Genomic DNA, 15,795 nt, shown 5'->3' with positions numbered 1-15,795 from the left:
AATATAACACGGAGAGGAAAACAAGTAGATACATAATGTAAATACTGGATGTACTGTGTAGAATATCAAGGTTAAACATGCTAACTAATGCACAACACTCGGCTGTACTAACATACCAGTGGAGTACAGTTAATATGCCATAGTCACGCAATTTACCAGCAGTGGTGGAAAAAGTACTCAAATGTTTTTACTCAAAGTATCAATAGTGCAATGTAGCAATACTCTGTTACAAGTAAAAGTCCGGAATTAAACATTTACTTGAGTAAAAGTATTGTTATCAAAATGTACTTAAAGTACCAAAAGTTGAAAGTACTCATTATGCAGAATGTCCCGTTAAAGTTTTTTCTTTTTGTCTTTTGAAAATAGCAGATCTACAAGCTCACAATGTTTCCCATCGCAACGCATTGTGAGCTTGTAGATCAACTATTTTAGATCGGCTCGTAGATCGGCTATTTGAAAATGGCCGAAATGTATATAGGGCTGAAGTGGTTACTCATAATGGATGTAAAGATGGATGGATGCTGGATATGTATCAAGGGAAATCGTGCAATGAAAGGAAATGAAATACTTTATGGGGGTAAACGATGTTCAAGGAACCAAAACTATGTTGAAAATAGTATTTTGAAAACGTAATCTTTCAATTTAATTAAAAAAAAGTTTAATACTACATTTTTTATATTTTTTATATCTATACAATACTATCTAAATGTACAAATATAAAGTGCAAAGCCTGTATGTGTAATTTTGAGTATGAACTGCAGACGTATGTATGCGTTAGACTGTTTTGTAATAATAATCCAAATCTACAAAGTAACTATAGTAACTAAAGTTTTCAAATAATTGTAGTGGAGTAAAAGTAAAGTAAAAAATACACTATGTTCTCTCCACGTTTCTCTCTAATTCAGATTGCAATTGCACAAGCACACACCTGTCAAGATCTATAAGTTAACGCAGGTTGAAGAGAAATGGCTTAGACACATGAAAACTTCATACAGGGCATGAACTGTTCATGTCATGGGAGAATGGTATAAATATGGTATAACTAGAGGGACTAGGACAACCAAGAGAGAATTACTTATTCATTCCGTTGGATACATCAGGAATGAAGAGGGTACGGGAATCAGTCTGGTTTGTTTGTTTGTTTGTTACTATAATACCTTGTGATGGTACTTTTTTCCCCATGTTTACTAATTTAGTTTAGATTGCTTTTCAGAACTACATACAAACTGAAATAACTACACACAGAGCCGGCGTAAATACAACACACTGTTTATTGAAGTTGCTTTATCAGAAGTTATTTAATTTGCATTCAATTTAGTTTTCTTTGAGTAACCAGTTCTGTGGAGAGCTGCTGGAGGTGATTGGCTGACCAAGGAAAGAGGGACCAGCTGCTTCAGATCTGCTTAAGGTGATGGGGAAATTGGACTGCACCATTTTTCCTTCTGGGAGAGGCAGGGTGTTTATTACATTTAATACATCACATTAAAGCCGCCCCCACCCTTGCCCTGTTCAAAGCCTCCCTCAAAACCCACCTTTTCAGACTTGCATTCCCTGCCTAATTCTATTCCCCATCTCTGCCTTTTAATTTTAATGAAGTTTTTTGGTTCGTTTTTAGCCTTTTAACTGTTGTTCTCTTAATAAAGTTGTTACTTTTTTGTTCTGTTTTGTAAAGTGACTTTGAGTACCAAGAAAAGTGCTATATAAATTGGATGTATTATTATTATTATTATTATTATTATTATTATTATTATTATTATTATTATTATTATTATTATTATTATTATTATTATTTATTAGATTTCTGAACAAAATTTATTTTGGGATGTTCAGTTGCATTGTAATTTAATTAGTTAATATTAGTTAGTGTTGTATTGGTTTATGTTGTAGTTATTGTTGCTTGTTTAAATGTTATGTCTCAGTGTATTTCCCTTTCTGTTAAGATTGGACTGATCACCCAATATTATGTTCCCATCGTCTCATTTTGATTGGGTCAGTCATGCTATGCAGTTGAGTTCTGTTTAGTTTGTATAAGTTGACCTCATTTGTTCATCTATAAAAAAAAAGTCCAAAACAAATCCACAAGTCTCCCTGTGTCTCGCTTGCCAAACAAACTCGGTCCCTGACATATAGCTTGAAGATCATTTAGCTGCCTGAAGAGATGATTAACATTTGGGTCCAAAATCAAGAACAGATAGTCGGATATTCATGAATTAGTGAATGATCACTAGTCTGCCCTGACTAGCAAAAATAACACCACAACTGATCTGTGGATTTTAATTAGGTGAAAGTGATCACTAGGCTGTTCCAGTTCTTACAAACACAACATCAGACTTTCATGAAACTTTGTGGGAGTGATCAGTAGGCTGTCGACTGTTAACAAAAATAACACTTGTATATTCATGAAACTTGGTTGGAATCATGATCATTAGGCTGTCCCGGCTGCTAGCAAAAATAACCCCATACTGATATTCATGAAACTTGGTTGGGGATATGCTGCCCAGAGTTCGCAATCAAAGCCAAGGTAAACATCAATTCATGCAACTTGGTGGGGATGATCAGTAGGCTGCCCCGAAGAGGTGAAGTTTCTGGGGATGCCTCACCTGGTAGAGTTCATATACAATCACAGTACTTACACAGCTGGCCTGAGGCCCTTTGCTGCATGTCCTTCCCCATATCTCTCTCCTGTCACTTCCTGTCTCTCTCCATTGTCGCTATCAAATAAATCCTTGAAAATGCCCAACGAATGTGGGTGTTCGAATATATATAAATATATATCTGTATGTAGGTATGAGTATGTGAATCTGTGTTATGTGTGGAGGTACATGGCTTGAATTATATTTTATATTATGTACATTTTTGTATCTTTTATTTCTTGTATTTTATTTCTCTATGTGTGTATTTAATTTTTTTTTCTTATTTTTCTGCAATATTTGGAAGCCTTTTCACCATGCTGTTAGAATTAGGAATGAATCATTGGAATATCTACTGGCAAACTACCATGGACTTTACCATCAAGGAGAAACAAACTGAGAACTTTCTAAAAAAGGACTGAAGTTGCTTTAGATAAGGATCCCTCTCCTCTGGACTGAATAGCAATATAATGAGTGTTAAAGGGATTCTAGGCAACATTAAGCCTAAATTTAATATATATATATATATATATATATATTTTGCATTTTTTCCCCTCTATCAGCCACTATATAATGATGCTGGGGTGTTTTCCTGCATTGAAACACAGTCCTCTTTCTGAAATCCGTATTTTCCCTGTTTATGTTTGTCCGGGGCGTAAATTAACGCACGCATGTGCACGTCCGTGCGCGTCCGTGTCCGTGTGAACTTTTTACTTTCGGTTTTAAAACGCTCTCAAACTTCGTTTTTGAGGCACAGAATTTACTTTTAAGATAGCGTTTGGATAGAATTTAGTTGTTTAACTTCATATATGTGGTCAATTTATCATGAAAGAGCCTATTTAAAAATACAAATTCAGAGAACCAGCAGGGGCGGGCAGTTCCGCGAATTATATCCGAATAAAGCAACCTATTTTCGGCATGGCCCCTTCAGAAGTCCCCTTAGCTCTATGGAAGTCCCTCCTGCGTCACCCCCTGGTGGTCGGGGAAACGAACTGCTGGAGGCGCGGTGTTTGTTTATCTCTGACTCGCCGTCAATGCCTTTAAAGATACTTGAAATGTACTAATTTAATGTAATGTGATGCCCAAAATGACCTGTCTGTTCTAAAAACGTAAGAAAAAAAAAGCCCAACGAAATATCTATTTTTAAAAAAAGAGAGCGATGAAGTTTTGGGTTGAAAAGGTGAAATGTCAAGGTCATAATCAAGAGTCATAGAACAAGAGATTTAGGTGTGGGCAGGGTTCAGACCCTAATTGTTTAATTATTTCTGCCCCCCACCCCACTCCCACCACACACACATACAGAATACACACTCACCTGTCAATGCTGATGGCGCACAGGTTGAGGATGCTAGCGGTACACATCATCACATCCAGCGTGACAAATATGTTACAGTAGAGCCGACTGAAGAGCCAGGCACCGCCAACTACCTGGACAGGATATACAGACACGTCAAACCACACAGAACTCCTCCCTCCCTCTCTCTTTGAATCTACATACACATGACATGCAGTGTGGATCATTTGCATGCTTGTACGCCAAAAGGCTTCAAAGTGTGACTGTGCTCTCATGTTCTTCACTTGACTGGTGCCACCTGCCCTCTTTATATTCCGCACTCCCCTCACATGTCCCAGAGTCGTAAAAACGATGGCATTTGCAAGTTGTCTCTATCCTCCCAACGCATGCTCGCATGCACGCACGCACGCTGGGTGAACAAGACAGCACAAAGGTTCGCATCAATCCCCAGCCAATCTCACACAGATCCTCCCACTCAGGTTTGTCTTTAGGGAGTTTAATGCTGTATATTTAATAACTGAAAATATAAATTGCCTGTAAACTGTAACTGTACACTACAGTATCTCCAATACGAGTGTATAAGCCCATACAGAAAGCATATTGGGTGCACGGGGAGCGCACGCCCATTAGTGAGGACCATTTATATGCAGATACAGTAGGTTGAAAATGGGTGAAGTGGTCCTTTTGACCTTGTGTGTTTAGCTAGTTTAGTGTGTGTGTGTGTGTGTGTGTGTGTGTGTGTGTGTGTGCGCGCGCGCGCGTGTGCTCGTGCGCGTGTGCGTGTGCGTGTGCGTGTGCACACTTACACACAGTCAAAGAATATCTCCAGTGCATTTAGAATTCTGTGCCCAATGTCTAATGGGTTCAACAAAACAGAAGTTTGTTCTTAAATAAGTGCGCAGGAAAGAGTGAAAAGCTAAATAATTTTGCAAGACACATCGTCCTAAAATGTCTTGAATAGTGAGTAGTCTGTAGAACACTGGAATTTGTCTGGCTCAAATAAAAACACAAATGTATTGAATGACTCATGATTTGCAGTTGGCTTGCTTTGCACATCGTTATTTTTTTGGGGCCAAATCAATTATTGAATGCAAATTAAGTAATTATGAGTCAGTCAGTATGTCTACAACAGTTAGTCATTATGTACCATAAATCAGGGGCGTGTGGTTGTGGAGATACGCTAGCACGTTTTCAATGGATGAAATGGTTAGTAGAGGGCTATGCTTGGCAATGAAATATTTCTGCAGGTCACACTACGTACATAGTGTATAGCGTAACACGGTAGAACACACCACTGATTCATCCCCAAAAATTATGATGATGAACAACACCGATTTGCACATGTGTCCAGTGGGTGCATCTGAAACGCCCATATATGGGCATATCAGTCGGATCTGCGGTACGACGTAGGTGTACCGAACTCTAGATGTGAATGCCACGTAGCGGTCCGAACCTCTATGCATTTCTAAAAACCACAGACACACTTAACTACTTTCACTTTCAGAATTGTCAAAAAATATAAAAAATAGAATATATACAAGCTCACAAACACGTAGCGATGCGACACATTGTGAGATGGTAGATCAGCTATTTTCGGTACTTTCGTCAGAAACTGTTGTTCAACGAGGTAGGGGATTCATTTACGGAAAGAAAAGAAAAAAGATAAAAAGTTGACATATGGCAATACAAGGTTTCTGCCCGACAGCAGTGATATCGTAATTGATAATAATTTGACCCCCGTTTTGGGAACCACTGCCTTAGGCAACGACAAATGCCTCGGTGACAATTTATCTTTAATCTGTCAAATGTGGACCCAAGCCTAATGAGAAACTTTGGAAATGCAGGCCGTGAAGTCCTCACCTCCAAGTAGACAGCCCAGGGCATGACCAGCGAGGCCACCAGGAGGTCAGCAACAGCCAGGCTGACCACCAGGTAGTTGGTGGTGGTTTGTAGGGAGCGCTCCCTCAGCACAGCCAGACACACCAACACATTCCCAAAGACGATGGCCAGGATGAGCAGAGAGTACAGCATGGCGTAGTAGTTACGCTCTGTGTCCTCCTGACTCCCTGCTGCCTCCAGGCTCCCGTTCCCTTCATCTCCTGCGAGACGGTCGGATTCATTCCAGAAGCGCTCAGCGCTGCTAAACATCGCCATGTGGACGTCCCGCTGACATGGGAGATGAGACGGAGGAGAGACCTGCCAGAGAGGAGCAGAGTATGATTTTTGTCTTCCCATCATAACCCCTTTCCCCCAAACAAACATTACTGTATGTAACATATAGGCAGTAGTTCAGTGCTCATTGCATGCGGTACCACGGCGTCCCACCAGTCTTTTGAGCAGGAGCACGCGCACACACATGCACGTCCGTGCATGTGCGTACCCGTGAGAGTGCGTCTACCTCGCGTATCGATCAAAAACAACTATTCACACCTTAGCACACAGTACTTAGCAGAACACACAATGAACCATTGATATGCATCTAGCCAGGGTCATTCCTATGTTAATTCATTCACACTGTTGACACTCGGCAGGTTACTTATCGATACGCGAGGTAGTTTTTGATCAAACTCACGGGTACGATCGATCTCACGGGTACGCACGTGAACATCCGTGCATGTGCGTGCCGCGTGCGTGTGCTCCTGCTCAAAAGACTGGCGGGACGCAATGCAATGCAATGCACCACTGCCACTATACAACACTGCATATAGGACAATCCTTTCTTTATCTCTTGCCTAACCTCTCTCCACACTTGCACAGACACATGCACGTGCGTGCGCACACACACACACACACACACACACACACACACACACACACACACACACACACACACACACACACACACACACACACACACACACACACACACACACACACACACACACACACACACACACACACACACACACAAAACACTTTCTGAAATTAATGGCAGGACAGACATTTTAATGGGAAAGCGCCTTCTGGCTCCTGGAGAATCCCACTGGTTTAGAGGGATAATCAGTGAAATGAAATTACATTAATTTCAGCTCAGAAATACAATAATATTCATAATTATTATAAAAGTTAATAATGAATAGTCACTACTTTTCCAACAGAGAACAAGAGATATTTCATAGAACAGGAGCTCTTTTATTGTTCAAGGTCTCTTAATACTTTTTTTTGCAAATTGTTAATAAAGTATTCAATAAATCAATACTCTTCATGTTTAAGGCAGGTTTTTTCTTTTTTACACTAGAGAAGAGTTTCATACAAAAGTATAATACAAAGCTGCAAAGCGTCTGCATCTTCACAAAAAGTCTGTTAATGGGGTGTTGTTTGTCTTCTTATAAATAACATCAGCACATTGGTCCCAGTATAGTTTATGATCTATAATAAGACCAAGACATTTATACTCCAACACTAACTCAATGTCCTCTGATACTAGAGTGGGTGGTGAAGCATGACATTGAAAATCTAAAATCACCTCTTTGGTTTTTGATGTGCTCAATTTCAAATAGTTAAAAATAATTTAGAACTGGACCATGTTCGACTTCATCCTGCCAGTCCAGGGTTTCAGTCAGTAAAGGTGACAGTACACTGCCCTGTGGTGTGCCAGTAGAGGTAAAACTCACATCTGACATTGTGTTGCCTACCCTTACCCTTTGAGATCTGCCCATAAGAAAATCCAAAATTAGTTTGTGAGTCCAGTCTAAACTGCTCTTTCAGTCAGTGTCAGCCATATTGGGTGAAGAGAAATCTATAAAGTGGACTCATGCATATGTTTTACAACAACAACAACAACAACAACTTATAGAGGGCCCAGAAGGACCTGCTTACTGGAGTTGATAATGTGCGTTTTGATAATTGTCTCAATTGATTTAACTACCAATGAGGTGAGGGGAACTGGCTTGGAGATATTAGTAGAGGATGAATGAAGGACTTTAGGAAGTCGTTAATCGTACAATAGTGACAAGTTGGGGCAAAATCTAACCATGCGTCACCTTGCAATGGGACTACCCATTCTCGTTTTTCAATGCTCCAGTAGTCCCACCCACGTAATGCAGAAATGCCATTCTCATTTCCAACTCGTAATAGGTTGACACGTCAGCTAAAACACGTTTAACACTAGCTAGGCGCGCCATCAGAAGCGGACGTGAGCCCTGTAGCTGTAAGGCACCCTCGTGCGTGGCGTAACCCTAGCGAGTGGCTGTGCCGAGCGGTGCGAAATCCGCTTCTGCTGGCTCAGTGCCGTTTGAGTAGCATACCGGTTTTGAATCGTGAATCATTCGTCATCGTCAGTATGCGACATGACAAGACCGCCTCATTGGGTCATCGTCTGACGCAGGGGAATCCCGTCACTGCAAATCGGTGCCGCATGGTCAAATCCTGTCCCAACTCCACTACATCTCAGAATCATTATTCATTCATTATTCCATTACATACACATTTGACAGATTAATAGTTATTTTGCTGATATAGATTATTAATAATCAATTAAATTATGAATCAATAATCTTCTAAATGTTTCAAAAATAGCTCACAACGTGTCAGGATGCAACATGTTGTGAGCTTGTAGAATAGCCAATAGGGCTTAAGTGGTTGTTAATGATCAATAATTATAGTCCAATATAAAATGATATAATGGTTCTGAAATGGCATTCTGCATAATGAGTACTTTTACCTTTGTACTTTAAGTATATTTTGTTTGTGCTTTGACTTAACTCATTGAGTGCCAGAACTTTTTTTTTTTTTGTTTTACGTTTTGTTTATTTGTTTTTGTTCTTTTACATACTCCTAGGTAGTGCAATTGAGTGCCATAATTGCCAGATTTTTAAAAATATTATTTTGTCCCAGTGCCAGAGTTTTTTTCAAAGTAAAAAAAAAGTGCTTAGGAAGCGAGATACAGCCTTTTTCAGTTATACGCTGAACAAGGAGTGGATGGAGCTGCAAATCTTCAGATGATGATATCTTGGGTTCTGAACATGTTTAAAAAAAAAAAAAAAAAACTATTTTTTCAAAAACACGTCAAACACGTCATTGGCACGTTGCGCCATAGCGGTAAAAACACGTGAAACACGTTAATGGCACTCAATGAGTTAAGTAACTTTGAATGCAGGACTTTTACCTTTAAAGCATTTTTACACTATGGTATTGCTACTTTTAGTGAAGTCCAAAATCTTATACTTCTTCCATCACCGGCGGCGGCTCGCAAACATTTGCTACACCACGTCCTGAGAGGGTAACCCATTTCTTTGGAGGTTTTTACTGAGGTTACGTTCAGGAATAAGCTTAGGTTTAGGCATAGTTTTACTGAGGTTACGTTTAGGAATACCTGGTGGCAACCGTTCCGAGGTCGCCGGATTTGACCTGAGGCGAGTGTGTTTTGGGGTGAGCGTTCTTGTATTCCCTGAGAGAGCTGTGTGTGTGTCTCTTGCTGAACATATATAGAAATAGACCTTTATTGGGACCTTTACAGGAATGGCACTGACCTGAGTGAAAATTTAATTCATTTTGTTCGCTGAAGAGAAGCACACCGTTTCAGCTGGGTGAGTGTCTGAATTATTTTGTCACTCTCATCTAAGTCACCCTGAGGAGTTTTTTTGCAGAAGGCCCATGCCGGTTTTGCTCCATTCTCTCATTTATTCTCCAACCATACTTACACCTGACTATAGTCCAGTTAATATAATAGTCCATACACCGTTTGTGACTGCCTGGGTCAACATATGGTAAACAAACAGATCCATCTTATTCACCCCGGTGAGGGTGTAAGGTGGAAGACCCAGTGGAGCCAGACGATGGTTTCTGGCTCAAATCCAGAGACATTTTATTTATGGTATTCCTCTAAAGTCTACTTCGATGTAAATTGGCTGCAGCAAATTTGATTAGGATCTTGTCCCCCTCAGCAGTAACACATTTCCTGAGCCTCTGGCTAATGACTGAGCGAGCCTTCTGGGGCACTGTCTGTCTGTCAGTCTGTCTGTCTGTCTGGACTCTGGAGGGTTAGTTACACAGCGACCCAGTGTGTTCTGGGAGACTAGAGCACATTAACTGATAGCAACCACCTCCGCAAGTGGTGGCACACATGTGCGCGTGCACACGCACATACACAAACAGTGTATACAAAATCGCTGCACCGTGTTTGGCCCCAGTTGTACCTGTGCATTGACTACGTAAGAAACACAAACTTTCCACTGTTTGCCATTATTTCAATGTGACAATGGCACCAGTTCTTGAGAAGCAAATATTGTAATAATAAAGGTGGATGAATGGGAAGTGTACATACATAGTGTACATCAGTGGTTCTCAAAATGGGGTCTGGGGACCCCCAGGGGTCCATGAGAAGGTCCCAGGGGGTTCCCAGCTAAAATGTAGCATTGAAATCAGTTTATATACATAGGCTTTTTCTTTTTTATCCTTGAATCGTGGAATATTCTTTGAAACATCTTAACAGACATTTACACATTCACAGCCAAATACACATTAATTGACATTAAAAAGTTTGAGAAACACTGCATGGTGGCTGGGTTTCCATTGTCACATACAATTACCATTAGATCACAATCAAATGGGATTCCATCAATACCAAAGGAAGTCGATTGTTAATTGGATCATATATCTGTTGAATATCCCGATGAAGCAAATTGTCACCCAAACGCAGGACTGCCAGGCAGGGTAGTGTTCAAAACCCAACAAAATGGGTGTTTTAGTACAGGAGACAGGTGCACATGAACATCTCAGACAGACTAACACATGTGACACAATACAATGACTCATCAAGGACTCATTGGGGAACAAGACTGATATACACATGAGGGGTGATTACAAATTAGATACAGCTGGGGCAACCAGAAACATGTAACTTAGAAAACTAGACAGGAACACACATATAAATACAAGACCTTAACACAACAATCAATGACACAAAAGTCTGTGACTAAACCCCCCCCCCCTCTCTCTCTCTCTCTCTCTCTCTCTCTCTAAGGACTGCTCCAATGTCCATGAAGAAGAGACTTGAGAGGACTGTAGAGAGGGGACAATAACATGCTTGAGATATCAGGTAGACAGGTGGGCAGGCAGGGAAAGGGGCTGAAACCCCCCAGAGCTTTCTTCAACTGCCAGGACAGGCACAGGGGATTGACAATGGGACTGGAGTGGCATAGGACAGTCAGCACTTGAATGACCAGGACTTCAAGAGGAGAAATCGGAGCCATCACGACTAGAACTTCTAGGAGTGACACCGGAACCCGCCCAACCAAGACATCACAATCACAATGTGTGCTTCAGTAGTATCCACACCAACAGTTGACTAGCCGGTGCGTGAAACGATTTCCCCAAACAGTGGACCAGCCGCTGGAGCATCAACAAGTCCACTTGCCACTCTCATAGCCTAAAGCTCTGGTAGCCTACTGCAGTCACACAACCATAGCTACATGAATACAGGAAAGGTGGGCACTAGGGAAATCTGGGCACCATCTTTTTGGGAAGATGGGGCACTATATAGGAAAGAGTGGGCACCAGGAAGACTGGGTACTGGGAAAACTGGACACTAGGAAGAGTGGGCAATAGGTGCACTGCCTGTGAGACTACATTCCCGTGCTGTCACATGCTCAGTAGTCCTGCTGTAGTTTTCGCCACAATTAAAATAACAATTGTTTTCAGTGGTTGCATAGACGTTTATCATGTTCTGTGCATGCTCACCTAACCAGTAATCAGAAAACATGAACAATGCCTGTATGAATAACGACTATGGTCATCTCTGTGTATAGTGTAGCCTACTGTTTAGCTGTTTTCTATCCTAACATTGATCATTTGACACTTTTTTGGTATCCTTAGAATGTTGAGGTATTTGACAAATTTCTTAATTTGTTCTATATTTTAACATCAGTACTATTTGGGCAAATACACATTGTTAGAAAGGCACCAACAAACATAGAACCTATGAACTAGACCAGGTAACTAGGAATACAAGACCTATAGACACTACAATCAATGACACAAGTCTGTATGTGACTGTCTGTGACACAAATAAAGGTTTAAACGCCAGATTACTGTTTTCCTGTTGATGTTTGTCGGTAAGATTTTGCCAAGAATCTCAATTTCCAGTTTAACTTAATCATGCTGTAGGATGTAGGCTAATCAAGAATAGGCTAAATTTAGTTACCAAACGGCATAGGCTATGTCAGCCAAAGAAAGACACGTGGGATTTATTATAGTTAGTATACCCCAAAAATAAAATTGTAGCTTTTTATTATTATAATGATTCTTTCTAGCCTTTTCTACACATGCAGAATGATTAGGTGGTGATTGATTGATTGATTGAATACAAACTTGCAAAAACAAGGCATGGTGGCAGATTTACCCCCCAGGGCTTGTGTCCATTAAGGTCCTGTTCCGTGTATTCAATTCATCGTGACATTTAAAGACAAACAATAATTTACAAAATAAAAAACCCATCATATCGAAGTTCCATACCTGTTACTCTTTTCCAGCGAGGAATTCATGAGGTGCCATCACGGGGTGCGTTATAAATCCATTTCTATATAAAAGTATAAAAGGAGCGCTCATTCTCTGTGCGCACAGGAGAAGCGCACCGAAGGCATGGATGGAGCTCTGTAGGAAATTCTCTCTCTCCGCTGATCCGCTGTCCGAGCGCTGGCCGCATGAAGGAGAAAAGTTAACTCCGTCTAACTGTTAAACAAATAGATGATAGTTTCCACGGATGAGAGACCATTTTCTGTTGGAAATGAATGTGCGCTCCTCAAGTCCGGATCCTTATGGAAATGTAAAGAATAACATAGGCTACGTGCTGTAGCCTACGTCACCGTTATCGTTCTGTAATCCCACTTGGCCAGTGGTGGAAAAAGTGCTCACATTTTCTACTTAAGTAAACGTATCAATGCTGCAGTATCAAGCCAATGGGCTTTCTTATCTTGGTTTTTTTAATTCCTATTAGCTGACCTTGTATTGAACTGTACTTTCATGTGCTTTTTTCTGCAAACTTCTGATAAAGTATTCAATCAATCAATCAATCAAAAGAAGTATAGAAATACTCTGTTACAAGTAAAAGTCCGGAATTCAAATTGTACTTGGGTAAGAAGTACAAAAGTATTGGCATCAAAATGTACTTAAAGTACCAAAAGTAAAAGTACTAATTAGGCAGAATGTCCATTTCAGGTTTTCAGATGTATAAACATCTTTTGAAAATAGCAGATGTACAAGGTCACAATGCATCACATTGCTATGCATTGTGAGCTTAGATTGGTTATTTTCAAATGGACGAAATATACTACACGAAAACTCAAAATAATTAAGGGATGAAAGTGTTCCCTACATTTCTTTGAGCAGTATATAAAATCTACAAAGTATAGGCAAACTAAAGTGTTCAAATAAATGTAGTGGAATAAAAATATAATATTTGGATCCAAGATGTAGTGGAGTAGAAGTAAAAGTATTGGAAATACTCAAATAAAGTACAAATACCAAACAATTGTACTTAAGTACAGTACTTAAGTAAATGTACTTTGTTACTTTCCACCACTGGTAATCCCACCTGGCTCCATGTTACACCAATAAAAACCTAATGCAGTAAAAACCTGACAGTAAAAACCTAATGATGCAGATAGGCTAAAGCAAACAATAATGTCTAGAATAAATCACTTATAGTATATAATGTCACTGCCAAAAGCCCTAAAACTAGGCAACTCAAAACATCTCTACAGAAAGCCATCTTTATTCATATTTTAAGCATTTAAAATGTGTCCCAGCTTATATGAGCCCATGGCCTGCAATATGTTACCATCGTTGAAAAGTTACATCCTGTAATCCACCATCCATGGCCTTGACCTTATAGATGTTTATCTTTCAGGAATGGAAGACAGAAAGCACCCCTATATATGGACCTCAAAGCAAAGCAGTCCTTCAAATTTACAAGCAGCAATGGGGAGGTGGTGAAATGTGTTCAATAAACCCCACAGCAGCCGACAAATAGCTTCAGCGAGCCATTTCTAACCAGTAAACGTAATGATTTTGTGTCACTGTGTGTTAAATGCGAATACCTCCAGGCGTCCTTGAGGCTAACAGGAGATTTGATCCAGGCTATTGCTTTCTACACAGAGCTCATATTATGCATGGTTTATCAGTTGTGCAGAACTGAGAACTGAGAACTTCTCAAATGATGAGTCAGATCATTTCCGATACTGTAATATATGTTATAATGTGGATGTTTGTTTTATGATTCACTTCTCAGTGAGAAGTGAATAATTAACAAGCATCCACGTATAATCTGAAATTGATCTTTACTCGCTCGTTTTGTTCTTCTTTTTTAATCTGTGGCACATGGGTTGGCCAACACCCAAGACGTAGAGTACATGCTGAGATTTGGCCCAAATTACATTGAATAGCACTAGAGGGGAACAAAGGCTTCAGCTCATCCAAAGCAGTATAAATAAAATTGAATTGTGCGTAATTTCTTGTGCAACACTGCAGTAAATTATGAGTCTCAATTGGTTGCATTTAGAACAGTGATTTATGCACGTTGAACATCAGTGGTGTGTAGCAATTGGTACTACAAGGCACAAGAAAGTCACAATGAAATAAAAATAATTGTTATCATGTGTTTAACAATTTATGGTCCCTGCACAGGGGGATGTAAGACTATTTAAGATTATTTGAGTTAGTTAACCTATATACATTTTAGTAAATTGTCATTGAGCCTTGTGGCCCAAAGCCACAAGGCTCCCTGGTAGTTAAGTACCCTGGGCACAGCATGCCCCCATTAACCCGGTCTATAATATGTCCATGTCCCTGCATACAGAACAGATATAGAATCACCTCTGCTTTATAAACTCACAATAGTCCACTACTATGCTGCTCTTACAAAGCATGGAAACGAATCCACCTCTCTCTCTCTCTCTCTCACACACACACACACACACACACACACACACACACACACACACACACACACACACACACACACACACACACACACACACACACACACACACACACACACACACACACACACACACACACACACACATTACTTTTGAGTAATTTGCATTTGACAGGCCTGAATGTAATTTGTCACAAAACAGATTTTAAAAATATACATAGACTTTGGTATAAAAAGAAAAGAAACAGAAAGTTATTTCATTAGTTTTCATTTAGTTATTTCAGTTATGTCAACGTGAGAACATACACGTTCTTAGACTTAAATAGGAAGTCTGTATCTTCATTGCATGTCATGCATGTTCCCAGAGGAACATAAGGAAGGATGCAGAGACCTTGGGCTGACCCCTTAAGCTATTGGCAGATGTTCAGAGCAGTTACTCTACACTTGTCCAGAGGTTAGCGGTGAAGGTCAGCCGTGAGATGACCCCAACAATAATGGTTAAGATTAAGAACAGTGTTGAGAAATGAAAATGTGAACCTAATTTAATTCTTCGATGAATTGAGTACAAAGGACCCCAATGGAAATAAAACATACTCTCTCGCCATGCCTTTCGGCCTGGCGGACACAACAAGCCATAATGCTTTCTTGGGTTTAAAATCCTCTTAACAGACCTTGTATTGAACTGTACTTCCCTGTGCTTGTCTTTGCAAACTGGTAATAAAGTATTCAATTAATCAATCAAGGCTGGGTGAAGCTCTGCTTAAACTGTGCTGCCATCTATTGATCTAATGCTTGCAGTGCAGCCACTGAAGGGTTTCTGCCAGTGGTTCTCATAAGTGGTGTCTGGCGGCGGGTACCCCCAAGGGTCCTTGAGGGGGTCCCTAGCTAAATTAGTGATAGCATCAAAATCAGTTTAACAATTTTAAATCCTATTTTATAATTCTGCTAAAAAAAATAGCCGATCTACAAGCTCTCGTGATGTGATAGGCTGTGAG

General features: G+C 40.1%; 1 protein-coding gene across 1 annotated transcript in view; it reads right to left on the bottom strand.

Moving 5' to 3' along the window:
* drd3 (dopamine receptor D3) overlaps positions 1 to 12,487 on the bottom strand; it is a gene marked incomplete at its 3' end in the record, with an annotated part of 31,671 nt that extends 19,184 nt beyond the window's left edge. Inside the window, exons 1-3 of the mRNA XM_084048538.1 lie at positions 12,379 to 12,487; positions 5,785 to 6,120; positions 3,946 to 4,058 (exon numbers count right to left, since the gene is read on the bottom strand). Coding sequence (XP_083904664.1) covers positions 3,946 to 4,058; positions 5,785 to 6,078 — 407 coding nt within the window. The 5' untranslated portion in view covers positions 6,079 to 6,120; positions 12,379 to 12,487. The remainder of the gene's footprint in view (positions 1 to 3,945; positions 4,059 to 5,784; positions 6,121 to 12,378) is intronic.
* Between the last annotated feature and the right edge of the window lie 3,308 nt (positions 12,488 to 15,795).

The sequence above is a fragment of the Gymnoscopelus microlampas genome (assembly GCF_963454915.1).
Source record: "Gymnoscopelus microlampas genome assembly, chromosome: 22".
NCBI lineage: Eukaryota > Metazoa > Chordata > Actinopteri > Myctophiformes > Myctophidae > Gymnoscopelus > Gymnoscopelus microlampas.
Note: the sequence above shows the minus strand (reverse complement) of the source record. Positions and strands in the feature narration are given on the sequence as shown.